Source organism: Corvus hawaiiensis, chromosome 2 (assembly GCF_020740725.1).
Source record: "Corvus hawaiiensis isolate bCorHaw1 chromosome 2, bCorHaw1.pri.cur, whole genome shotgun sequence".
Classification (NCBI taxonomy): domain Eukaryota; kingdom Metazoa; phylum Chordata; class Aves; order Passeriformes; family Corvidae; genus Corvus; species Corvus hawaiiensis.
In genome coordinates this window covers 57,540,447-57,565,605 of record NC_063214.1, presented here as the reverse complement: position 1 = coordinate 57,565,605, position 25,159 = coordinate 57,540,447, and the positions used below count along the sequence as shown (strand labels likewise).

Below are 25,159 nucleotides of genomic sequence, written 5' to 3'. Positions count from 1 at the left end.
GTTCCATCAGGTTGTTCCCTGAAAGAATAACTCCATGTTCACTCTCCACTCCCCAAGTTCACCCCTACTTAATGAAAACTAGTACTGCTCCAAGTGCCATGGCTTTTAGAAAGGCTCTGTCATTACGAAAACACAAATTAGTACTTGTACTGACAATTGAAATGGCTGGGACTGTCCCCCACCAAATAAATTTATTCACATTGAGGTTTGCAGGACTGACTTACCAGGCTCAATGAAGGATATAGCAGAACTCCCTTCTTTGAGCCCAGGCAGTGCATGTTCAACATCCCACCTGAGCCTTATTTAACAGGAAGGAGTGGCCCTACTCACACCTTATTCCCAGTGAGTGGAACACAGAAGCTGGAGCATGTGTTACTGCAAATGCCAAGTTGGTATTTGTAATTTACTCCAAAATAGTGAGGTAATAGTGAGGTATGGGAAAGCCCCCATTCAAAGGCAAACAACAAGTAATTTTTTACACCTTTAATCAATAGCAGGTTGATTTAGTTTGTTGGAGTTTTTTTAAACAAAGAATAAAGATGACCCAGAAAAGAGGAAATGCAGTTTACAAAATTGTTTGATAATTGTTACATTGACCTCCTAAAATTTTCATCCAAGATGAGAAGTTGCAGTGGCCTCTGCATCAATGAGTCAGTCCCACTGCACTGACGATGGGCTGTGCCTTTCCATTAGGATGTAGGGAAATGACCGACTCCACATGAGCTCTGTGGTGCTACACTCCTGTGCAAAATCCGTGAGAAAAAAACCTTCCCAACTAGGTGACTTCACAAAATGAAGAAAAATGTGAAGCCATCAGAATGAGGTCAGAGTCATAGAAGCCTCAAAGCTGCCACAAGAAGTGTTGGGCAGGGCATGGACAGGAAAGGGTGGCAAGAGCTGCTGCTATGCTTGTCATTCCATTCCCATGAACCAGGTGTGCTCTCAAGTTTCCAGCATGCACTGCTTAGCAAGGACCTGTGCCACCTTCATTTTCTGGTCATCTGTGACTGGATACCGTTTTTATTTTGCTTCTAAGTTTTAAAAGTGGAAAAGGAGACTGAGGGGAGACCTCACTGCAGTTACAACTTCCTTGTGAGGGGAAGAGGAGGAGTAGGCACTGATCTCTTGCCTGTGGTGACCAGTGACAGGACCCAAGGGAATGGCCTGAGGTTGTGTCAGGGGAGGTTTAGGTTGGATACTACAAAAAAGTTCTTCACCCAGAGGGTGGCTGGGCACTGGAACAGGCTCCCCAGGGAAGTGGTCACAGCACCAAGCCTGACAGGGTTCAAGAAGTGTTCGGACAATGCTCTCAGGCACAGGGTGTGACTCTTGGGGTGTCCTGTGCAGGGCCAGGAGATGGACTCAATGATCCTTGTGGGTCCCTTCTGACTCAGCATAATCTGTGATTCTGTAAGTGTATTCCCTTACATGAAGGTACGAGTCATTCTGAACTGCATTAACGCAAATCCTCTCACTGGCTTGCAGCCACATGCCATGTTTGCTGTCGTGGAATCGGGCTGAAATAAAGCGTCAGCAGGACCATAATACCAAAGTGTGTGAGACTCTGGACTTTGTTTCTAATTGCTTCTCCTGTGGTTTAATTCTTTTTAAATCACAAGTGCTCTTAAACCATAGCATGTTGCTCTTTGACACTGTGACCAAACTTTGATTAAAGCAGTTTTCTTAACTTTGGCTTCATTTTATAGCTGTGATTTTAAAGCAAAATGAAAATTATAGGCTATTCAAATACACTACTGCAGAATGTGGACTAAAATGTGTTAAATATATATACATAGTGCACTTTTTTTACTTTTATGAACTATTTAAATACCAGTCATCAAACTTTTCTTCTGTACTGCAGAGCTGAGAAGCAAATTGACGTAAATATTAAATAATGCATATATTTTTATTAGCCTTGCAGCTATTGCTATAAGAAATGTAGTTACTATATAGGCTTCCAGCCATGCTCTTGTTTTGGGTAACTGTATTTAACAGTTGGAACCACAGACTTGCAGGAAATAAACCTCTGTACAAGCCTTGCTGTTGTTTTCTTTCACTGGAGTGCAAGAAGGAGTTAAGTTTATAAATGAGGCAATAGTTTGAATGCTGACCCAGCCTCTTCAGGAGGAGCTGTGACAGCTTGACTTGTCTCACTCAGCACTGCTTATCACAGGAAAATTTTTCTCAGGGCCCCTCTGACAGCGAAGTCTTTATTTCCAAGGAGATTGACAATAGGCTGAAAAAAGCAGTTTTTTCTCAAACTGATATTTAATAGGAGGCCTTTGAATAATGAGGAAATAGCATCAGCCAGGAGGAAACTAAATTACATAAAGCAGACATAAGGAATTCTCCTCTGTCCATCAGCAGCCTTTAGCCCCCAGTCACTGCAGAGCTCAAGAACATCTGTGTTATATTTGTGTTTAGGTCCTTTGGCCTACCACACTGGTGTGAGCCACATGTGAAACAGTGCAGCAGCGAGGCCGGGATCTGGAGGCAGTTGGTTAATAAACACACTCAGTTCAGGAGAAAAGGTGTTACCTTTGTTAACAATAGTCTTGGCTTTGCAGTAAATCTGAAATAATTAAGATGAATGAATCCCACCAAAATATCTTAATCTGAGCTGATTGTCTTCAGCACTATTAGAAAGATGCAGCACTGTAGGTGGTGTTTCTTAAACTAGATCCAGTAAATTGCTGTGAAAAAGCCCATTTTTTCCTCTACCAATTTACAGTGAGAAACTCAGTGAGTAATTCAAATGTCCACAGATCAGGTAAGATGAATCCTGTCCTCTGTGTCTGGAAGTAAACAGATCCAGACAAAATCCTCTCATCAGGAGGTGGATTCTCCTCTAAAACCTGTGCCCTGCCAGTGTTCCCTTCCCCTCTTAATCCATTCATAACGATAAAGAAATTCCCTTTAATCTCTCACAGAAATGGCAAGCAGGTACAGCTTAGCATGTTGTTGTTTCTTTTCATGCTTACAGTCATGCAGCCATTTCTCCACTGGATCCAGCCATGTCTGGGTGTATTGTGTTGAAACCTCCTACTTCATGATATTTTGACATAAATGGGATAATATTTAGCCCTGGCTCCATAAAGTAATGTGGAAGGCATTTGGCAGTGTTCCTAAATTCTTGCTGTTTAAACATGAGGAAGCAGATCACTTCTGCATACCAGCACTAATTTATAGAAACTGAAGGATGTGAGGAATCATTCCCTTTAAACTAAGCAGGCTCTGTGAGAGTTTCTGCATTCCCAGTTACCATGTGTGAGCTAAATCACCTTCATGCAGTGAAAGAAGCCACCAACCTGTTAAATACAGCAGTTAAAAGTTGTTTAAAGCATTCCCACTTCTTTCCTGAAGTCCTTCACAAAGGCTACTGAAGGTACACTCCTCTGCATTTCTCTATGCAAAGTGTTTTAAATTTTTCTAGGTAACTTTACAAAGTCTTGGGGTTTATTTTAATGCCTCTCAATTTTTCTTCCAGTCCAAAGGATACAACCTTAGTGTGTTTTGAGGCAGCAGCTGCATATTCACAATGGGAGAGGCTCGACAGCAGAATAAAAATTACACAGGTGCCACTCTACCACCTCATTATGAAAACACCTGAACCCAATTCATTTTTAGCAGGCCTATGGAATCCTATTTCCCCTCAACAGCAGGTTACTGTGTAATTAGAAGATTTGTGGTGACACTGTGTCAGCAGAGACACTAAGTTCCTGGAGAAACAGATTTAAACTTCTGGGAGAACTCTTCCAGCATCTGCATTAGTTTCTCTTCATCCTCTGGGGGACTGTGGGTGTATGCCAGGGGTAGGTGTGTAGGGACTGGTTGCCTGTCTGGAAGAAAAGAAAAGAAACACCAACCCTTATGGGTACATTTAACTCTCTTCTAGCAGAAAAGAGGTTTTCCTGATGGGTTCTATACTGCTCAAACACACCTCATGGTCTTGAAGCCAGGAAACTTACCTGCTAGGTACCTGTAAATAAGGCTAGTTAAGCATATCTTCTAAACCAAAAATTAAACTAATTCAACTTGTATTTTGGAACTAGAGTGATTTTACTGTAGCACAGCATGACCTGTAGAGCAAGCACCCATTTGCAGCTAGGGACAGTATAGGAAAAGGAAGGCTTCTTTGTGAGGTTATGCCTGTCACTAGTGCAACAACTGCAGGCAAAGAGCAATAGCTGGAGTTTGTTGCTGCAGCCAGAGGATGCTTTTGCACTTGAAACAGCATTTTTTCTTGCCTCCTGGATAATGTTTCTAGTACTGTGCAGATCCCCAGCTGGGACTTGGTAGTTAGGATTATTTTCAATCTTAAAATGCTTACTTTCATCCTTGGAAACAATGGTTAAATTCTAAATGCAAAGGAATTTGGGCTTATTGCTGAATCACCATAAGTGACACATATCCAAGTTTGCTCAGTTCGATGCTTTGCTTGGTTTTCCAAATCTCATGCCTGTCACTCACTTTGTAAATACAGCTGTTACCACCATCCACTCTAAGGGATTTTCCCCTCCAAAAACATGGTATCTAGAGCCCGGGAGCCTTATGACAATGCTGTCAGAAGTGTGTGGAACAACAGTCAGAGCACTGGTGCAGCACTGTTAAGTCTGTTCAGTGAGCCCAACTTCCACAGCAGCCAGCTGAGACAAAAAGAGCAAGTTGTTGCAACCCTGGGCAGCAGATTTCCCTGAAAACCTATCAGGCTGCCACAGGGCTTCCCAGGAGAGCAGAGATACTTGCTCTCTTAAGAGCAAGTGTTCAATTGACTGCACACACCACATAGCTTCTGCTCATGGAAAACTGAGGAGAGAGAAACATGCAGAGGAACATTCCCTTCTCCATTGTTGATTATGAACTGCTTCCCACCTAGCCATAGTGCTTGCAGTAGCCTGTGCTAAAGTTTGGGAACTAGGTGTGAAAGCCAAGTTCAGCATCGTAGAGAAGATGCTTCTAGTCTTTGGAAAGCAGGTCTCTGTTAAACATTTTTTATATATTTTAGCAGATGCAGAGAATTCTGGTAGTACTAGTCATGTTCTCACTTCCCTTTATTTCTTTCTCAGAAAAAAAAAAAGCTGGCTTTGGTTTGTTCTCAGAAGGAACAGTAAAAGAGAATGTAGAAAATGGAGGGAAACTGTGACTGATTTGGAATGGCTGCCCAGGACCAGAAGCGTGGGGTTTGTGGTGAAGTGCTCCTGCACCCCAAACCCTTTACTGAAAGGGCCTGAAGAGTGCCCATGTTAAGCTGTGGCTTCCAAAAGGCAGTAGGAGCAAGAAATAAATTACCTCACCACTACTTGATAAGCACAGGACACATACTCAGAACTTCTCCTGCAGCTTTAAGAGCAGTCATGCCAGGACCAAAGCTCTCAAAAGTCAATAGCTTTAGCTAAAGAGCCAGGGCATGTTCTCTGTTTACCAAAGCTGGGGGTAGACAAAGGCCAAAGGCAAGAGCCTGGTGGAATTATGAAAGAAACAGAAAGAATGACTGAGCAGAAGCCTTAGGACCAGAAGAAAGTGATCGGAGTAAGAGAAAGGCAAAGCCTGGTTCTACAAAGACGGCTGACCAGCTGGGATGTAGGGTTTCCACATGGACCACATGCTGACATGAAAAATGTCCGTTTAAGTATCTGTCAGCCAACCCTGTGTGACTGTCTGTGGGACAGAAGGGACAAAGTCAACCCAAATGTGGGAAAGTCTGAGCTTCCTGCATTCTGCATACAGAAATTCAGTGGATCAGGATTTGAGTGCCACATCCAACAGAAGTACTGAGCTTCTGTAAGCAATTACCCTGAGCTTTCTCTTTCTGGACTGACCTGCATCACCACTGAGGCATCCCTGCTTCCAGCTGTTCCTACAAAGATGCCTGTCATTTGCTTGGGAGAAAAGAAAGGCTCTGTCCTACTTTTCCATCAGCTAAGCTAACAGTGCCAAAAATGCCACTGTGCTCAAGTGTCTGCCCAGTGTTAGAGAAAGGGGGAATTGGCAGTTTTAGCTAGCATGGAACAGTAGGAGAAGAACCTGTCATAGCAAAGCCAACTCCCAGCGCTCTGTGAGAAAGATGCTCGCTTCCTGGCATCATAAAAGATGCTGTTTGACTGCTGTGATTCACCTTCCCTTGGCACAGTCCCACATGCAGCCATTTTCATTACAAAAATCCCCAACCCTCCCTAAAGAAATGCTTTGAAGTCTCTATCAGCCACTTCAGAGGACAAAAGCACAGCGTTCAGTCGAGCCTTTAGACTTGAAACGACTTTGAGAAATGCTTTATCCTTTGAACAAGCTGCCTGGTGCAGCCTTCATCCCCTTCCAGGCCAGACAGGGATCCTAAGCTCAGGCAGGCTAGGGATCTCCACTGAGAGACACTGCCTCCTTACCCTGGAAGAACAAGCCACTGGGCAGCTTTGTTGCTTCAGCTGACACTGCCAGCCACAGGACGGTGTCAGCTCCCTGGGCCTCCGTGCGCAGCGAGTTCCTCATTCTCTCGTAGAAATCGGGCATGGATGACCTCACGGCTGGAAAGGATAACAGTGGAATGGTGGCCTGCCATGCAAGGCTTTTTTGATACAAAAAAACCTCAAAAAACAGAACAGCTTCAAATTGCCATTTTGTGTGTAGGAAGGAGAGAAGGTATCTCTGGAGCTTATGGAAGAAAATGAGTATTTTCCCGTATCTGGGAGTAGGATGGTTTGTGGGAGAATAGCACTAAGCTGCCAGATGATCCACCACTTGTTTGTTTGGGTCAAATTACAGGGACAAAACTGACGACAGGATCTGTAAGAGCTTCTCGTGCCAATTCCATTCTAAACTGTAAAGATGACAAACTCAGGGGAAACACCAATTCCAAAAACCAGATATTTAATGGGATTTTTAGCTCCTATTTTCTCACCAGTTTTAGGAAACCAGTTTCAGCACCGTATTTAAAAACTGCACACATCCTGTCTAAACTCTGTTTTCATTTAATTTTGTCCAATAGGTGATGACTGTAGGCCCATCTACTATAGGTGTTTATTTTTGGGGGTTGGAGAGTCTTTGAACTTGTAGGTGGGATAACTTTATGGTTCATTAGGTTTGAAATCCACAAAGGAAGTGCAAAAATAAATGTATTTTAAAGAAAAAGAAGTACCAGGATTTTAAGTTGGAAAGGGCTATTTTCAAGCATAAAGTAGACAGGGTAAATGCTTCTGTCGTCAGAAGCAAATGTTGGAAACTGCATTCCTATAGGACACCTAGAGATGGAACTGCTATTCTGCATCCCAAGCTTGGGCACTGGGGACTGGTAACACTGGGGAATGCAACATGCATACTGCATGACTGATGCTGGCCCACCTGCTGAGGCACAGTCACTGAAGAACAGCTGCAGCTCTGACAAAGGGCTGAATGGCCAAACTGCTGCTCAACAGCAGTAAACGTTTAGGGCGAGAGTACAGGAACAGGGCTTGCACAGTGGTGCATTCTCCTACACGCCCTCACAAATTCCCAATGTCTGCATGCTGGTACTTACAGAGGCAGAAGCTCCATCTGTGTGTTTAACAGTCCCACTACAAATGTAACTTGGAGGTTACCTTAAAGAACTATGTGTCTCTGCTGTGCATTTGTGCAGGGCTGGAAGGGTTCACTGCCCATTATTATTCTCTAGATATACACAGCTAGCAGCCACTGCGCAGAATAGAGCCACCAAGGGGATATAAAACTACTTCAAGCAGCAGTTTAGAGAAAAGAAATTACTGCACCTGTTGAAAAAATATAGTAGGAAGTTTCATTCCTCTTTGCTTTTAAACTAATCCTGAAAAGAAAAAAATATTGTCAGAGTGTGAGGCAGATGTTACCTGGAGTGTCTGCCCAGCCAGGGTGCATTACGGAGAAATGGATGTTTCTGTGAGCCTTTGCCCACTGTTCTGTCAGGACAACTTGCTGTCTCTAGGATAGAGCAGTAAGAGCCACACTAGCACCGAGTTCAACAGCCTGTCCACCAAATTAGTTCCCAGGGAAATAAACTACATCAAATGTGCCATAAATACCAGGGTATTTCATGTACAGCAGAAATATACCCTTCTCATCCTGACTGGATTTATTGGATAATTTCAGCAGAGACTTCCACAGTCATTGCCATCCATACCCTGGCCACAAGTTTACTTTTAAAGCAGCTGCAGTGCTTTTACTGACCACGTCTACTTACTGCAGACTGTGAGCAAGAACTAAGGAGACAGACAGGGTTCATCAGCTAAAGACAGTGTTCCCCCTTGGGACTTCTCTCATATCGAATGAAAGTCTAGCCACGCTCTCCTTCATGCAAGATGTATGCACCCCTAAGGGCATGCCATCACACTCCTGAAGATTATTGCCTGTGCATCTCCATATGGGTTGGATGCAATGAGAAAGCAACAGTGAACAACAGGCTTTTTGCAAAGCAGATGGTATGAGCTGCCTAGCAAGGAAGAGCCGGGCTTTGTTTTCAATCCCATGGACTGTACCTTGTTCTGTGCATACACCATAGTTCCATCAAATGGCCCATTTCCCGACTGCAAGTCAGATACGTTTAATTTTTGAACTAGCATGCCCCCAGAAGAGACAGTTATCTGTAATGAAATGAATGAAAAACGAATGAAAAGCAAAACCAGGAACTCCCCACAGATGCACTCATGCATGCAATGTAGTCTTCAGGCCATAGATGGAAGTCCCTATGGAGCAGGATTCCCCTGCATACTCTTTGCATTATGCTATGCTCGTGAGTAGAGCATACCTGGAGATGAGGTGGAAGATAGGTAAGTTTTTTTAAGAAGTGATTTTCATTCAAAGTGATGTTAATTCATTTCAGGAATTTTGTGCTTCCTCCTTTTGAAAAGTAATGGAGAGAAAGAAAATAGCAGTATAGCACTGTTTGCAGTTTGTATGTTTAGCATTTACAGAAGCTAGTCAGAAGCCATACAAAACTTGGGAAATTTCCTTTTTAAAAATGTACCTGCTGTCTAATTTCACACCAAGATCTGTAAAGCTCTTTTAAGACTATACTCCTGTTGTAGGTATTTTGCACTCTGCTGCAGGAGCTAACTTGCCCTAAGGAAACTAAGAGGGTAAGTTCCCAAATGAAGTGTTTTACTCTGATTTCCAGTGAAGGGTTGAGAGCAGCAGGCAGGAGCTTTGCCTTAGAGGAGGAGGTTGTTGTTAGCAAAATCCAAGAGGATTCTAGAGATCCTTACAGCATTATAAGTAATCCTGCATTGCTAACACAGTCAGAGAACTGCTGCCACAAACCTGAAGGTAAAAATAGTAAAACACCCTTTTTAAACAGCATCACAGACTCACCACTCTGGCATCAGCTGCTTTTTCCAGGAGGGGCAGCAGGGCAGTTGTCATGATATATGTACCTAAAACACAGGCACCAACATTAACTTTTCCTTTTAAAAAAAGCTTTTTTTTCTCTTCACCCTCTATAACAACCCAAAACCCTAAGTTCCTTTATCTCTGAAACCTGATCTGAATTTGACAATGATTTTTTGTTGCTCCTTCATCTACAATGTGCCAACTCAACTTGTAGTGGTTCAGATTGCCATATACTTAGCAAAAGGCATAGGTTATTTTACAGACTTTTACGTTTCTTGTACTTATAGAGAAAACAGCTCACTACCTTCAGCCACGAATCTGAAGGCAAAATGGCTCAGGTATGGAATTCCTTGGGTGGGGGACGGTGATACCAGTGAAGAAACAGGAATCCGCTTCCCTCCGAGTGAGGCATATACACACAGAAACCAGGTCATGAACAAGAGAAGGAAACTGTGCCTCATACTTGCAGTTCTTAGGGCACTGCATATGCACTTAAGACTTGACCGTTTTTGCCTTCTCACTATGAAATCACTCAGAGTACACTGACACTTTTGATTTGTGTTGCACACAAAACCTACCCGTTAAATCCCCAGCATGATCATTATGGAAGATAAGGAATCCTTGCAGGAAGAAGTATTAATGTTGCCTGCCCAAGGCTGAGCTAAGATTACTTGGGGAAACTTAATCGTGTCCTTCCCTGCTTTAATCGGGTTCGCTTAGCAAGGATTGGTACACACCACACAAATGTGTTCCATTACAGCTGTTACCATGACCAGCAAAGTTTGTTATTCCAAACACTGCTCAACTGTCAGTGCATCTGATTCAGACACACAGACACACCTAGTGATGTTTCACTCGAGTGCAACACAGAGATTTTTTTTTTGGTTTTATCTCTTCAGAGATTTTTTTTCTGCTTAAAATGTATTTTTAAAAAATTCCATTTAATTTGAAATGAATCTAGCCCCATTTAATCTAGTGTTTCTGCATCTACTTCCCTCTCATGTCTCCACAAATGTCTCTAGTTCAACAATTCTATCGGTGATAAACACATTTTTTTCCTTTAGACACCGAGGCCATGTTTTTCACTAGGCATGAAGACTTCAGCATGTCTTTACAACCTCTCTTCCATACAAGCAATGAGATCACCCAGTTAATACAGCATGTTTATAAATATGGTACCAAAATCAAACGTGTTACATGCTTGGTGAACAAGCTGTTCAGTTCCCCTGTCAGTCACAGCAGTCTTCACTTTCTCTATATAATCAGAGGTTATGTCCATACACACACAATATATTTAAAACCTTGGCAAATCAAACAAAGCAAATGCACAGCAGATGAGTAAAAGCAGCCTGTCTCCAGCAGAAAATGCGAGCAAAGGCAGTTGCCAGTGAATAACGAGAGCCCGGCTGTGTCCCCTGGTAGTGGCGGGGAGACTGAGCGATGACATCATCGGTACAAGAACTCCCGCTGACTGTCAGGGGAGACTGCTGCGATGTGGGAAAAAATAATCCAAAAAAAAAAAAAGCACTTCAGTACAAGCTGAGAGCCTGGTTTAAATGCTGTTTGGCTGTGGATTCTTCAAAATGCAAAGTAACATCATGTCTTGGTTAAATAAGTTGCATCTCCTAAAGGCAGAGCTGCAATGCACCAGCTCTGAGGATGCTGCATTTTACCGTCCTGCAGATTAATTTACACTTTTAAGGGACTTCATGTTGATTTGTTAATTCTAAAGAGCTGCAAAGATGAATGCACTAATGTTGCCTCATTAACAACCGAGTTTTGTTTTGTCTTCCAGCTGGAAAAGAGAAATAAATGTTCAATGCCAAAAATCCTGCTTAGAGCAATTGCAGCTTGTCAGAAGTTTATGTGCTTATTTAGAACCACAGACTAACTGCAAAGCCCACATCTCCTTTCTTCCTCAAGTTTATTAAGAATTCAGTAAATCCCATAAAGCCAGAGCATTCCACCTTTTTGCCCTGCAAAACCACTTGCTCATTTGCTTTGAGACAGAGCACAAACAGAGCAGTTCTGATCACAGCTTCCTATGGTAAGCAACAGTATCTGAAAACATACACAGACACGACACATCAGGCAGTAAGGCTGAAGCATTTAATTTCTCCCACTGCTAAATATTTCACCAACTACTGTCCCCATTATAAGTGTTTGAACACAAACTCCTCATTCCTTTGACAAAAATACTTGGATATTATCCATTCTTATTTGCCTGGGCTGGTCTGTCAGGCAAAACAGCCTGGAAAAGAAATTTAGATTGGTAATTGTAGAACAGATACACTTTGTTAACAAGGTTTATTGCTGGTTAGAATACATCATCATCAATTGAAACGTCCCCATTTTTATCAGTGCGAAAGCTGGCCCGTGGTTTGATGGTGTCAAACAGCTTGGGAGAATGCTCAGTGTGGTCACTGCAGGGCCTGGCACAGCCGTGTACCTCACAGCAGGTACCTTGTCCAGCACAGCTGTATTGCAGCAGGCACTAACACAAAAATTAACTTCTGAGTAAAAGGGGGAAGCTGGAAATAAAGGCATTGCCTGCCACAGTCCTTATAAAAAAAAAAGAAGGAAATTGTTCTTGTAAAAAAAAAACTTTGCAAGGAAAACCAAGACTGAATTGGTAGAAGAAACTACATTCATCTCTGCCCCTACTTAAGGAAATCAAGGCTACATCCAAAGAGTATATCCTTTTGCCAATACTTGATCATTAATACCAATGTACTGGATATCAGCCTTTCCAAAGCGAGTACTTGAGCATTCTAACACATTTACTTGACGCAAAAACATTTTTGTCTGTTAAAGGAGTGTTGGGGTTTTAGTTTAGTCTTAGGTTTTCCTGTTAAAGGAATTTTCTCCCATATGCATGTTGCTAGGGGACAAATAGCTGTACTTAAGAAAGACAAAAAGGGGAGTGGGGCGGGCCTGGCTACTCCTTTGTCTACACCTGGGTGTGGGGACAGTTCGCTCTGAGCGTCCGGAGAGAGAAGCTGCAGAGAAAGGAGCTGCTGCTGCTTTCTTTTTGGCCGTTCTTTCTTCCTGCTGGAAGCAACGCCGGGACCCCAAAAGCCGCTTTTCCCTGCCCTGCTGGAGACCGAGCTGTGGCTGTCCTGCTCCGCTGCTGCTTCGAGCTTTCGCTACGCTGTAGCCCTGCTCACCCTGCCTGCCTGGGCCTCCGTGGTTTTTTCCCATCTGGATACATCTCGTCTGCCACCCGGGATTTGCGTTCGTCCCTGCCATTCCAGCCTGCTGTTCCTGAGAGCCCGGGATCGGCTGCCCAGCGGTTTGTGAAGCCTTTGTTCCATCCTTCCCGGGATCCCAGGGCACCAGAGCCGCGGGTTTCCCGAGCTCGCTCCGGAGCGCCCCCTGCAGCCGCGGGGGAACCATCGCACCTGCCCTGCTCACCGGGAGCCGCCAGCGCCCCTGCCGGCTGCGAGCGGAACTGCACCCGAGGGGAAAGGGCCCGACAGCCGAGAAGGCTGGCACTGGGTTTGTGATTGCTGTTACTGCCAGAGTTGTTGTTGTTTTGTTTGACTGGTTATATACATATATATATAGAGTAAAGAACTGTTATTCCTATTTCCCACATCTTCGCCTAAAGGCTCTTGATTTCAAAATATAATAACTTGGAGGGAAAAGGGGTTATATCTGCCACTTCAAGGGGGGCCTCTGCCTTCCTTAGCAGACACCTGTCTTTCAAAACCGAGACAGATCTTGGCGCCCAACGTGGGGCCTGAGGGCATTAAGAGATAGAGGTGAAAAAGGAATAACAGTTCCTCGATAACTTTATTTTGTGTGCTGGATATTGGAACCTTGTTAGGCAGCACTATGTGGTCTAGTTTACCCTGGTTTGGGTGGCATGTAGCCGTGGCTATATTCTTCCCCTTTGCAGCTCCTTACTTGAATATGGGTCCTCTGACTAAGGCTACCATTGCTGTTATCCAGCTTGCGTTATGGGTCGAGAAGGTGAGGAATTCATGGGTTTTTAACTTCCTCTGGAATGTGGGCACATGGATAAACAGCTATCACACACTGAGCACATGTTTTTGGGGTTATGTTAACAATGGTACCTTCTGTGAGGAAATGACACCAGGGGAAGTTTTCTCCCAACCCCTCAACCAGTTCTTTGGGCCCACCCCATCAATTTTTGAAGGGTTTAAATTCCCTCTGAATACTAACCATCTGCTGCTGATAGGCCTACTCTATTTAGCATTCAAGGATAAGTTGAGATTGGCTTGGATATCTACCCGGACACCAGCCCCAGAGACTAGAGATCCTGCCCCAGAACCTGACATGGCCCCAGAGAGTAGAGTTCCTACCCCAGAGCCTGATCCTGCCCCAGAGCCTGACACGGCCCCAGACACTAGAGATCCTACCCCAGAGCCAGAGCCTGCCACAGCCCCAGACACTAGAGATCCCGCCCCACAGACTGATACTGCCCAACAGTCCACCTCAGAAATGGACTACCCAAACTGGGTGGGGGTACTGGCAAAAGGGATGCAGGAGATGTGCCAAGAGATGGGTCAGGTGCGCCAGGGAATATGCCAGGAGATGGGTCAGGTGCGCCAGGGGATATGCCAGGAGATGGGCCAGGTGCGCAAGGAGATATGCCAATTGCTAAGGGAATACACCTCCTCAGCTAGTGAAAAACCCTCTCCCTGCCCCAAAGAGGGTGAGTCCGATGGTGCAGCAGTGGAACCCACGGATGTTACAACCGTCCAGGCTTCAGCTGAACCACAAGGACAACCACAGCCAGCAGCAGTCGCCCCTGTGCAAAGGAGGAAGTATAAGACCAAATCAGTACGACCAGTTAATGATGATGGGCAACCAGGGCCCTCACAACCAGCAGGAGAGCCAGAGCCAGAAATCATTACTGAGTCCCTGTCGCACGACAGTCTCCGTGCTATGCGAAACGACATTGTGCGAAGGGGGCGTGAGCCTTATACCACCTGGCTGCTTCGGGTTTGGGACCTTATGGGCACAAGTGTGCAACTGGATAGTGGTGAGGCAAGGTATCTGGGATCGTTGACCCAGGACCCAGGTGTGGACCAGATATTTGTGAGGGAGCCAGGGCCTCTCTCTCTCTCTGGGAGCGGCTCTTAATGAGTGTGAGAGAAAGGTTCATTCACAAAGAAAGAATGCAGGAGTATCATCATAGAATGCAGTGGAAGACACTCGAGCAAGGGATCCAACAGCTAAGAGAGGTGGCAATATTAGAGGTACTCTTTGGGAAGGATGGACAGCATGATAATGACCCCGATAAGGTCAGGTGCACAGGACAGATGATGTGGAACCTGGCAAGGCTAGGGCCATCGCAATACACCACCTTCATTGCAACGATTGATGCTGACAATACCCGAGAAACAGTGGGCTCTGTTGCCAACAGGCTCAGGCATTATGACAGCATGATCAATGGCCCGCTGAAAGCTCATGTCTCTGCTGTGGTCCAGGACCTCAAAGAGGAGATGAAGGAGAAGATGGAGGAGATGAGGGAGGAGATGAGGAGGGTCAGTGTGGCACCAGTGCGAGTCACAGGCCCCCAAGTCAGAGCCCGTCGTCCCCCTGCTAGAGAGAGAGGGTACACCCCACGAGCTGAGCTGTGGTTTTTCCTGTGTGAGCATGGGGAAGACATGAGAAGGTGGGATGGGAAACCCACCTCTGCCCTGGCAGCACGGGTGCGTGAACTCAAGGAGGGAGGCACTAACCGAGGGGGTTCCGCTAAGGTGAAGGTAGCCTCAGCCTCCCGTGACCGAGCTGCCAGGTATTACAGAAGGGAGGACGATATGTCGGATCCCCTTGAAGGTACCTCGAGCATGTACGCCCAGGGAAAGAATGATAACCAGGGCTAGAGGGGCCCTGCCTCTAGCCAGGAAGAGGCACGGGAGAACCGAGTTTTCTGGACGGTGTGGATCCGATGGCCTGGCACATCAGAGCCACAAAAATATGATGCATTGGTTGATACTGGGGCACAATGTACTTTAATGCCATCGGGACATGTGGGGGCAGAACCTGTATCCATTGCTGGGGTGACCGGGGGATCACAGCAGTTGACCCTTTTGGAAGCTGAGGTGAGCCTGACTGGGAAGGAGTGGCAAAAGCATCCGATTGTGACCGGCCCAGAGGCCCCATGTATTCTGGGCATAGACTTCCTCCGGAATGGCTACTACAAAGACCCAAAAGGACTCAGGTGGGCATTTGGGATTGCTGCTGTGGAGGCAGAGGGCATTAGGCAATTGAACACCCTGCCTGGACTATCTGAGAATCCTTCTGCAGTTGGGCTCCTGAAAGTGGAAGAGCAACGAGTGCCAATTGCCACCTCGACAGTGCACCGCCGGCAGTATCGGACAAATCGAGATGCTGTGATCCCCATCCACAAGATGATCCGCGAGCTGGAGAGTCAAGGGGTGGTCAGCAAGACCCACTCACCCTTCAACAGCCCCATCTGGCCTGTGCGCAAGTCTGACGGGGAATGGAGATTGACTGTGGACTATCGTGCCCTGAATGAAGTGACTCCACCGTTGAGCGCTGCCGTGCCAGACATGTTGGAGCTCCAGTACGAGCTGGAGTCCAAAGCAGCGAAGTGGTACGCCACTATTGACATTGCCAATGCATTCTTCTCCATTCCTCTGGCAGCAGAGTGCAGGCCTCAGTTTGCCTTCACCTGGAGGGGTGTGCAGTACACCTGGAACCGACTGCCCCAGGGGTGGAAGCACAGTCCCACCATCTGTCATGGACTGATCCAGACTGCACTAGAAAAGAGTGAGGCTCCAGAACATCTGCAGTACATTGATGACATCATTGTGTGGGGGAACACTGCAACCGAAGTGTTTGAGAAAGGAGAGAGAATAATTCAAATTCTCCTGCAAGCTGGTTTTGCCATCAAGAAGAGCAAGGTCAAGGGACCTGCCCGAGAGATCCAGTTCCTGGGAGTAAAGTGGCAAGATGGACGACGTCAGATTCCCACTGAGGTCATCAATAAGATCACAGCAATGTCTCCGCCGACCAACAAGAAGGAAACACAAGCTTTCCTAGGTGCTATAGGTTTCTGGAGGATGCACATTCCCGAGTACAGCCAGATCGTGAGTCCTCTCTACCTGGTTACCCGCAAGAAGAATGATTTCCACTGGGGCCCTGAACAGCAGCAAGCCTTCGCCCAGATCAAACAGGAAATTGCTCACGCCGTAGCCCTTGGCCCAGTCAGGACAGGACCAGAGGTGAAGAACGTGCTCTACTCTGCAGCCGGGAACAATGGTCTGTCCTGGAGCCTCTGGCAGAAGGTGCCTGGTGAGACTCGGGGCCGACCACTGGGATTCTGGAGCCGAAGCTACAGAGGATCTGAAGCCAACTACACTCCCACCGAGAAGGAAATCCTGGCAGCTTATGAAGGAGTCCAGGCTGCCTCAGAAGTAATCAGCACTGAGGCACAACTCCTCCTGGCACCCCGACTACCGGTGCTGGGGTGGATGTTCAAAGGAAAGGTTCCCTCCACGCATCACGCCACCGACGCTACTTGGAGCAAATGGATTGCCCTCATCACGCAGCGCGCCCGAATTGGAAACCCAAGTCGCCCTGGGATCTTGGAAATAATTACAAACTGGCCAGAAGGTGAGACTTTTGGGTTACCTTCTGAAGAAGAAGAGGAGCAGGTGACACGTGCCGAAGAAGCCCCACCATATAACGAGCTACCAGAGAGTGAAAGACAATACGCCCTCTTCACTGATGGTTCCTGCCGAATTGTAGGCGCTAGCCGGAAATGGAAAGCCGCTGTATGGAGCCCCACACGACAAGTTGCACAGGCCACTGAAGGAGAAGGTGGATCGAGCCAATTTGCTGAGCTCAAAGCTGTCCAATTAGCTCTGGACATAGCTGAAAGAGAGAAGTGGCCAAAGCTCTACCTCTACACCGATTCATGGATGGTAGCCAATGCTCTGTGGGGTTGGCTGGAAAGGTGGAAGAAGGCAAACTGGCAGCGCAGAGGAAAACCAATCTGGGCTGCTGAAGAGTGGAAAGACATTGCCACTCGGGTAGAGAAGCTATCCGTGAAGGTCCGTCATGTAGATGCTCACATCCCCAAGAGCCGGGCTAATGAAGAACATCGTAACAACAAACAGGTAGATCAGGCTGCGAAAATAGAGGTGTCCCAGATAGACTTGGATTGGCAACATAAAGGAGAACTGTTCCTAGCTCGATGGGCCCATGATGCCTCAGGTCATCAGGGCAGAGATGCCACCTATAAGTGGGCACGAGACCGAGGGGTGGATCTAACCATGGACAGTATCTCCCAGGTTATCCATGACTGTGAGACATGCGCTGCGATCAAGCAGGCCAAGCGGGTGAAGCCTCTGTGGTATGGCGGGCGATGGTCCAAATACAAGTATGGGGAGGCCTGGCAGATTGATTACATCACACTGCCTCAAACCCGCCAAGGCAAGCGCTATGTGCTCACAATGGTAGAAGCCACCACTGAGTGGCTGGAGACCTACCCTGTGCCTCATGCTACTGCCCGGAACACCATCCTGGGCCTGGAAAAGCAAGTCCTTTGGAGGCATGGCACCCCTGAGAGAATCGAGTCTGACAATGGGACTCATTTCAAGAACAGCCTTATAAACACCTGGGCTAGAGAACATGGCATTGAGTGGGTGTACCACATCCCTTACCATGCACCAGCAGCTGGGAAGGTTGAGCGGTGTAATGGACTGCTTAAAACCACCTTGAAGGCACTGGGTGGGGGGACTTTCAAAAACTGGGAGATGCATTTAGCAAGAGCCACCTGGTTAGTTAACACTCGAGGTTCCACCAGCCGAGCAGGCCCTGCCCAATCCGAACCCCTACAAACAACAGATGGAGATAAGGTTCCAGTGGTGCACATGAGAGGTATGCTTGGAAAAACTGTTTGGGTAAAGTCTGCCTTGAGCAAAGACAAACCCATCCGTGGGGTTGTTTTTGCTCAGGGACCAGGTTGCACCTGGTGGGTGATGCAAAAGGATGGAGAGACCCGATGCTTACCTCAAGAGGACCTTGTTTTAGGGTGAACTACCCATGGCTCTGCACTTGTATCAATATCAGCATGTATATTTGTATATAATTTGGGTAATGCATAGATTTATATGGTTAAAAAAAAGTTAAGTTTCATGTAACATGTTGTTGGGGTTTTAGTTTAGTCTTAGGTTTTCCTGTTAAAGGAATTTTCTCCCATATGCATGTTGCTAGGGGACAAATAGCTGTACTTAAGAAAGACAAAAAGGGGAGTGGGGCGGGCCTGGCTACTCCTTTGTCTACACCTGGGTGTGGGGACAGTTCGCTCTGAGCGTCCGGAGAGAGAAGCTGCAGAGAAAGGAGCTGCTGCTGCTTTCTTTTTGGCCGTTCTTTCTTCCTGCTGGAAGCAACGCCGGGACCCCAAAAGCCGCTTTTCCCTGCCCTGCTGGAGACCGAGCTGTGGCTGTCCTGCTCCGCTGCTGCTTCGAGCTTTCGCTACGCTGTAGCCCTGCTCACCCTGCCTGCCTGGGCCTCCGTGGTTTTTTCCCATCTGGATACATCTCGTCTGCCACCCGGGATTTGCGTTCGTCCCTGCCATTCCAGCCTGCTGTTCCTGAGAGTCCGGGATCGGCTGCCCAGCAGTTTGTGAAGCCTTTGTTCCATCCCTTCCCGGGATCCCAGGGCACCAGAGCCGCGGGTTTCCCGAGCTCGCTCCGGAGCGCCCCCTGCAGCCGCGGGGGAACCATCGCACCTGCCCTGCTCACCGGGAGCCGCCAGCGCCCCTGCCGGCTGCGAGCGGAACTGCACCCGAGGGGAAAGGGCCTGACAGCCGAGAAGGCTGGCACTGGGTTTGTGATTGCTGTTACTGCCAGAGTTGTTGTTGTTTTGTTTGACTGGTTATATACATATATATATAGAGTAAAGAACTGTTATTCCTATTTCCCACATCTTCGCCTAAAGGCTCTTGATTTCAAAATATAATAACTTGGAGGGAAAAGGGGTTATATCTGCCACTTCAAGGGGGGCCTCTGCCTTCCTTAGCAGACACCTGTCTTTCAAAACCGCGACAGATCTTGGCGCCCAACGTGGGGCCTGAGGGCATTAAGAGATAGAGGTGAAAAAGGAATAACAGTTCCTCGATAACTTTATTTTGTGTGCTGGATATTGGAACCTTGTTAGGCAGCACTATGTGGTCTAGTTTACCCTGGTTTGGGTGGCATGTAGCCGTGGCTATATTCTTCCCCTTTGCAGCTCCTTACTTGAATATGGGTCCTCTGACTAAGGCTACCATTGCTGTTATCCAGCTTGCGTTATGGGTCGAGAAGGTGAGGAATTCATGGGTTTTTAACTTCCTCCGGAATGTGGGCACATGGATAAACAGCTATCACACACTGAGCACATGTTTTTGGGGTTATGTTAACAATGGTACCTTCTGTGAGGAAATGACACCAGGGGAAGTTTTCTCCCAACCCCTCAACCAGTTCTTTGGGCCCACCCCATCAATTTTTGAAGGGTTTAAATTCCCTCTGAATACTAACCACCTGCTGCTGATAGGCCTACTCTATTTAGCATTCAAGGATAAGTTGAGATTGGCTTGGATATCTACCCGGACACCAGCCCCAGAGACTAGAGATCCTGCCCCAGAACCTGACATGGCCCCAGAGAGTAGAGTTCCTACCCCAGAGCCTGATCCTGCTCCAGAGCCTGACACGGCCCCAGACACTAGAGATCCTACCCCAGAACCTGACACGGCCCCAGACACTAGAGATCCTACCCCAGAGCCAGAGCCTGCCACAGCCCCAGACACTAGAGATCCCGCCCCACAGACTGATACTGCCCAACAGTCCACCTCAGAAATGGACTACCCAAACTGGGTGGGGGTATTGGCAAAAGGGATGCAGGAGATGTGCCAAGAGATGGGTCAGGTGCGCCAGGGGATATGCCAGGAGATGGGTCAGGTGCGCCAGGAGATATGCCAGGAGATGGGCCAGGTGCGCAAGGAGATATGCCAATTGCTAAGGGAATACACCTCCTCAGCTAGTGAAAAACCCTCTCCCTGCCCCAAAGAGGGTGAGTCCGATGGTGCAGCAGTGGAACCCACGGATGTTACAACCGTCCAGGCTTCAGCTGAACCACAAGGACAACCACAGCCAGCAGCAGTCGCCCCTGTGCAAAGGAGGAAGTATAAGACCAAATCAGTACGACCAGTTAATGATGATGGGCAACCAGGGCCCTCACAACCAGCAGGAGAGCCAGAGCCAGAAATCATTACTGAGTCCCTGTCGCACGACAGTCTCCGTGCTATGCGAAACGACATTGTGCGAAGGGGGCGTGAGCCTTATACCACCTGGCTGCTTCGGGTTTGGGACCTTATGGGCACAAGTGTGCAACTGGATAGTGGTGAGGCAAGGTATCTGGGATCGTTGACCCAGGACCCAGGTGTGGACCAGATATTTGTGAGGGAGCCAGGGCCTCTCTCTCTCTCTGGGAGCGGCTCTTAATGAGTGTGAGAGAAAGGTTCATTCACAAAGAAAGAATGCAGGAGTATCATCATAGAATGCAGTGGAAGACACTCGAGCAAGGGATCCAACAGCTAAGAGAGGTGGCAATATTAGAGGTACTCTTTGGGAAGGATGGACAGCATGATAATGACCCCGATAAGGTCAGGTGCACAGGACAGATGATGTGGAACCTGGCAAGGCTAGGGCCATCGCAATACACCACCTTCATTGCAACGATTGATGCTGACAATACCCGAGAAACAGTGGGCTCTGTTGCCAACAGGCTCAGGCATTATGACAGCATGATCAATGGCCCGCTGAAAGCTCATGTCTCTGCTGTGGTCCAGGACCTCAAAGAGGAGATGAAGGAGAAGATGGAGGAGATGAGGGAGGAGATGAGGAGGGTCAGTGTGGCACCAGTGCGAGTCACAGGCCCCCAAGTCAGAGCCCGTCGTCCCCCTGCTAGAGAGAGAGGGTACACCCCACGAGCTGAGCTGTGGTTTTTCCTGTGTGAGCATGGGGAAGACATGAGAAGGTGGGATGGGAAACCCACCTCTGCCCTGGCAGCACGGGTGCGTGAACTCAAGGAGGGAGGCACTAACCGAGGGGGTTCCGCTAAGGTGAAGGTAGCCTCAGCCTCCCGTGACCGAGCTGCCAGGTATTACAGAAGGGAGGACGATATGTCGGATCCCCTTGAAGGTACCTCGAGCATGTACGCCCAGGGAAAGAATGATAACCAGGGCTAGAGGGGCCCTGCCTCTAGCCAGGAAGAGGCACGGGAGAACCGAGTTTTCTGGACGGTGTGGATCCGATGGCCTGGCACATCAGAGCCACAAAAATATGATGCATTGGTTGATACTGGGGCACAATGTACTTTAATGCCATCGGGACATGTGGGGGCAGAACCTGTATCCATTGCTGGGGTGACCGGGGGATCACAGCAGTTGACCCTTTTGGAAGCTGAGGTGAGCCTGACTGGGAAGGAGTGGCAAAAGCATCCGATTGTGACCGGCCCAGAGGCCCCGTGTATTCTGGGCATAGACTTCCTCCGGAATGGCTACTACAAAGACCCAAAAGGACTCAGGTGGGCATTTGGGATTGCTGCTGTGGAGGCAGAGGGCATTAGGCAATTGAACACCCTGCCTGGACTATCTGAGAATCCTTCTGCAGTTGGGCTCCTGAAAGTGGAAGAGCAACGAGTGCCAATTGCCACCTCGACAGTGCACCGCCGGCAGTATCGGACAAATCGAGATGCTGTGATCCCCATCCACAAGATGATCCGCGAGCTGGAGAGTCAAGGGGTGGTCAGCAAGACCCACTCACCCTTCAACAGCCCCATCTGGCCTGTGCGCAAGTCTGACGGGGAATGGAGATTGACTGTGGACTATCGTGCCCTGAATGAAGTGACTCCACCGTTGAGCGCTGCCGTGCCAGACATGTTGGAGCTCCAGTACGAGCTGGAGTCCAAAGCAGCGAAGTGGTACGCCACTATTGACATTGCCAATGCATTCTTCTCCATTCCTCTGGCAGCAGAGTGCAGGCCTCAGTTTGCCTTCACCTGGAGGGGTGTGCAGTACACCTGGAACCGACTGCCCCAGGGGTGGAAGCACAGTCCCACCATCTGTCATGGACTGATCCAGACTGCACTAGAAAAGAGTGAGGCTCCAGAACATCTGCAGTACATTGATGACATCATTGTGTGGGGGAACACTGCAACCGAAGTGTTTGAGAAAGGAGAGAGAATAATTCAAATTCTCCTGCAAGCTGGTTTTGCCATCAAGAAGAGCAAGGTCAAGGGACCTGCCCGAGAGATCCAGTTCCTGGGAGTAAAGTGGCAAGATGGACGACGTCAGATTCCCACTGAGGTCATCAATAAGATCACAGCAATGTCTCCGCCGACCAACAAGAAGGAAACACAAGCTTTCCTAGGTGCTATAGGTTTCTGGAGGATGCACATTCCCGAGTACAGCCAGATCGTGAGTCCTCTCTACCTGGTTACCCGCAAGAAGAATGATTTCCACTGGGGCCCTGAACAGCAGCAAGCCTTCGCCCAGATCAAACAGGAAATTGCTCACGCCGTAGCCCTTGGCCCAGTCAGGACAGGACCAGAGGTGAAGAACGTGCTCTACTCTGCAGCCGGGAACAATGGTCTGTCCTGGAGCCTCTGGCAGAAGGTGCCTGGTGAGACTCGGGGCCGACCACTGGGATTCTGGAGCCGAAGCTACAGAGGATCTGAAGCCAACTACACTCCCACCGAGAAGGAAATCCTGGCAGCTTATGAAGGAGTCCAGGCTGCCTCAGAAGTAATCGGCACTGAGGCACAACTCCTCCTGGCACCCCGACTACCGGTGCTGGGGTGGATGTTCAAAGGAAAGGTTCCTCCCACACATCACGCCACCGACGCTACTTGGAGCAAATGGATTGCCCTCATCACGCAGCGCGCCCGAATTGGAAACCCAAGTCGCCCTGGGATCTTGGAAATAATTACAAACTGGCCAGAAGGTGAGACTTTTGGGTTACCTTCTGAAGAAGAAGAGGAGCAGGTGACACGTGCCGAAGAAGCCCCACCATATAACGAGCTACCAGAGAGTGAAAGACAATACGCCCTCTTCACTGATGGTTCCTGCCGAATTGTAGGCGCTAGCCGGAAATGGAAAGCCGCTGTATGGAGCCCCACACGACAAGTTGCACAGGCCACTGAAGGAGAAGGTGGATCGAGCCAATTTGCTGAGCTCAAAGCTGTCCAATTAGCTCTGGACATAGCTGAAAGAGAGAAGTGGCCAAAGCTCTACCTCTACACCGATTCATGGATGGTAGCCAATGCTCTGTGGGGTTGGCTGGAAAGGTGGAAGAAGGCAAACTGGCAGCGCAGAGGAAAACCAATCTGGGCTGCTGAAGAGTGGAAAGACATTGCCACTCGGGTAGAGAAGCTATCCGTGAAGGTCCGTCATGTAGATGCTCACATCCCCAAGAGCCGGGCTAATGAAGAACATCGTAACAACAAACAGGTAGATCAGGCTGCGAAAATAGAGGTGTCCCAGATAGACTTGGATTGGCAACATAAAGGAGAACTGTTCCTAGCTCGATGGGCCCATGATGCCTCAGGTCATCAGGGCAGAGATGCCACCTATAAGTGGGCACGAGACCGAGGGGTGGATCTAACCATGGACAGTATCTCCCAGGTTATCCATGACTGTGAGACATGCGCTGCGATCAAGCAGGCCAAGCGGGTGAAGCCTCTGTGGTATGGCGGGCGATGGTCCAAATACAAGTATGGAGAGGCCTGGCAGATTGATTACATCACACTGCCTCAAACCCGCCAAGGCAAGCGCTATGTGCTCACAATGGTAGAAGCCACCACTGGGTGGCTGGAGACCTACCCTGTGCCTCATGCTACTGCCCGGAACACCATCCTGGGCCTGGAAAAGCAAGTCCTTTGGAGGCATGGCACCCCTGAGAGAATCGAGTCTGACAATGGGACTCATTTCAAGAACAGCCTTATAAACACCTGGGCTAGAGAACATGGCATAGAGTGGGTGTACCACATCCCTTACCATGCACCAGCAGCTGGGAAGGTTGAGCGGTGTAATGGACTGCTTAAAACCACCTTGAAGGCACTGGGTGGGGGGACTTTCAAAAACTGGGAGATGCATTTAGCAAGAGCCACCTGGTTAGTTAACACTCGAGGTTCCACCAGCCGAGCAGGCCCTGCCCAATCCGAACCCCTACAAACAACAGATGGAGATAAGGTTCCAGTGGTGCACATGAGAGGTATGCTTGGAAAAACTGTTTGGGTAAAGTCTGCCTTGAGCAAAGACAAACCCATCCGTGGGGTTGTTTTTGCTCAGGGACCAGGTTGCACCTGGTGGGTGATGCAAAAGGATGGAGAGACCCGATGCTTACCTCAAGAGGACCTTGTTTTAGGGTGAACTACCCATGGCTCTGCACTTGTATCAATATCAGCATGTATATTTGTATATAATTTGGGTAATGCATAGATTTATATGGTTAAAAAAAAGTTAAGTTTCATGTAACATGTTGTTGGGGTTTTAGTTTAGTCTTAGGTTTTCCTGTTAAAGGAATTTTCTCCCATATGCATGTTGCTAGGGGACAAATAGCTGTACTTAAGAAAGACAAAAAGGGGAGTGGGGCGGGCCTGGCTACTCCTTTGTCTACACCTGGGTGTGGGGACAGTTCGCTCTGAGCGTCCGGAGAGAGAAGCTGCAGAGAAAGGAGCTGCTGCTGCTTTCTTTTTGGCCGTTCTTTCTTCCTGCTGGAAGCAACGCCGGGACCCCAAAAGCCGCTTTTCCCTGCCCTGCTGGAGACCGAGCTGTGGCTGTCCTGCT

The 25,159-nt window shown here is 48.1% G+C and overlaps 1 protein-coding gene across 5 annotated transcripts in view; it reads right to left on the bottom strand.

Moving 5' to 3' along the window:
• Nucleotides 1-1,887: 1,887 nt before the first annotated feature.
• The window catches only part of DHRS12 (dehydrogenase/reductase 12), an 81,201-nt gene continuing 57,929 nt past the window's right edge, over nt 1,888-25,159 (bottom strand). For all 5 annotated transcript variants that reach the window (XM_048295215.1, XM_048295218.1, XM_048295216.1 and 2 more), the window contains 5 exons: nt 9,310-9,371; nt 8,478-8,582; nt 7,833-7,923; nt 6,381-6,518; nt 1,888-3,839 (listed from right to left, as the gene is read on the bottom strand). In XM_048295215.1, coding sequence (XP_048151172.1) covers nt 3,712-3,839; nt 6,381-6,518; nt 7,833-7,923; nt 8,478-8,582; nt 9,310-9,371 — 524 coding nt within the window. In that variant the 3' untranslated portion in view covers nt 1,888-3,711. The remainder of the gene's footprint in view (nt 3,840-6,380; nt 6,519-7,832; nt 7,924-8,477; nt 8,583-9,309; nt 9,372-25,159) is intronic.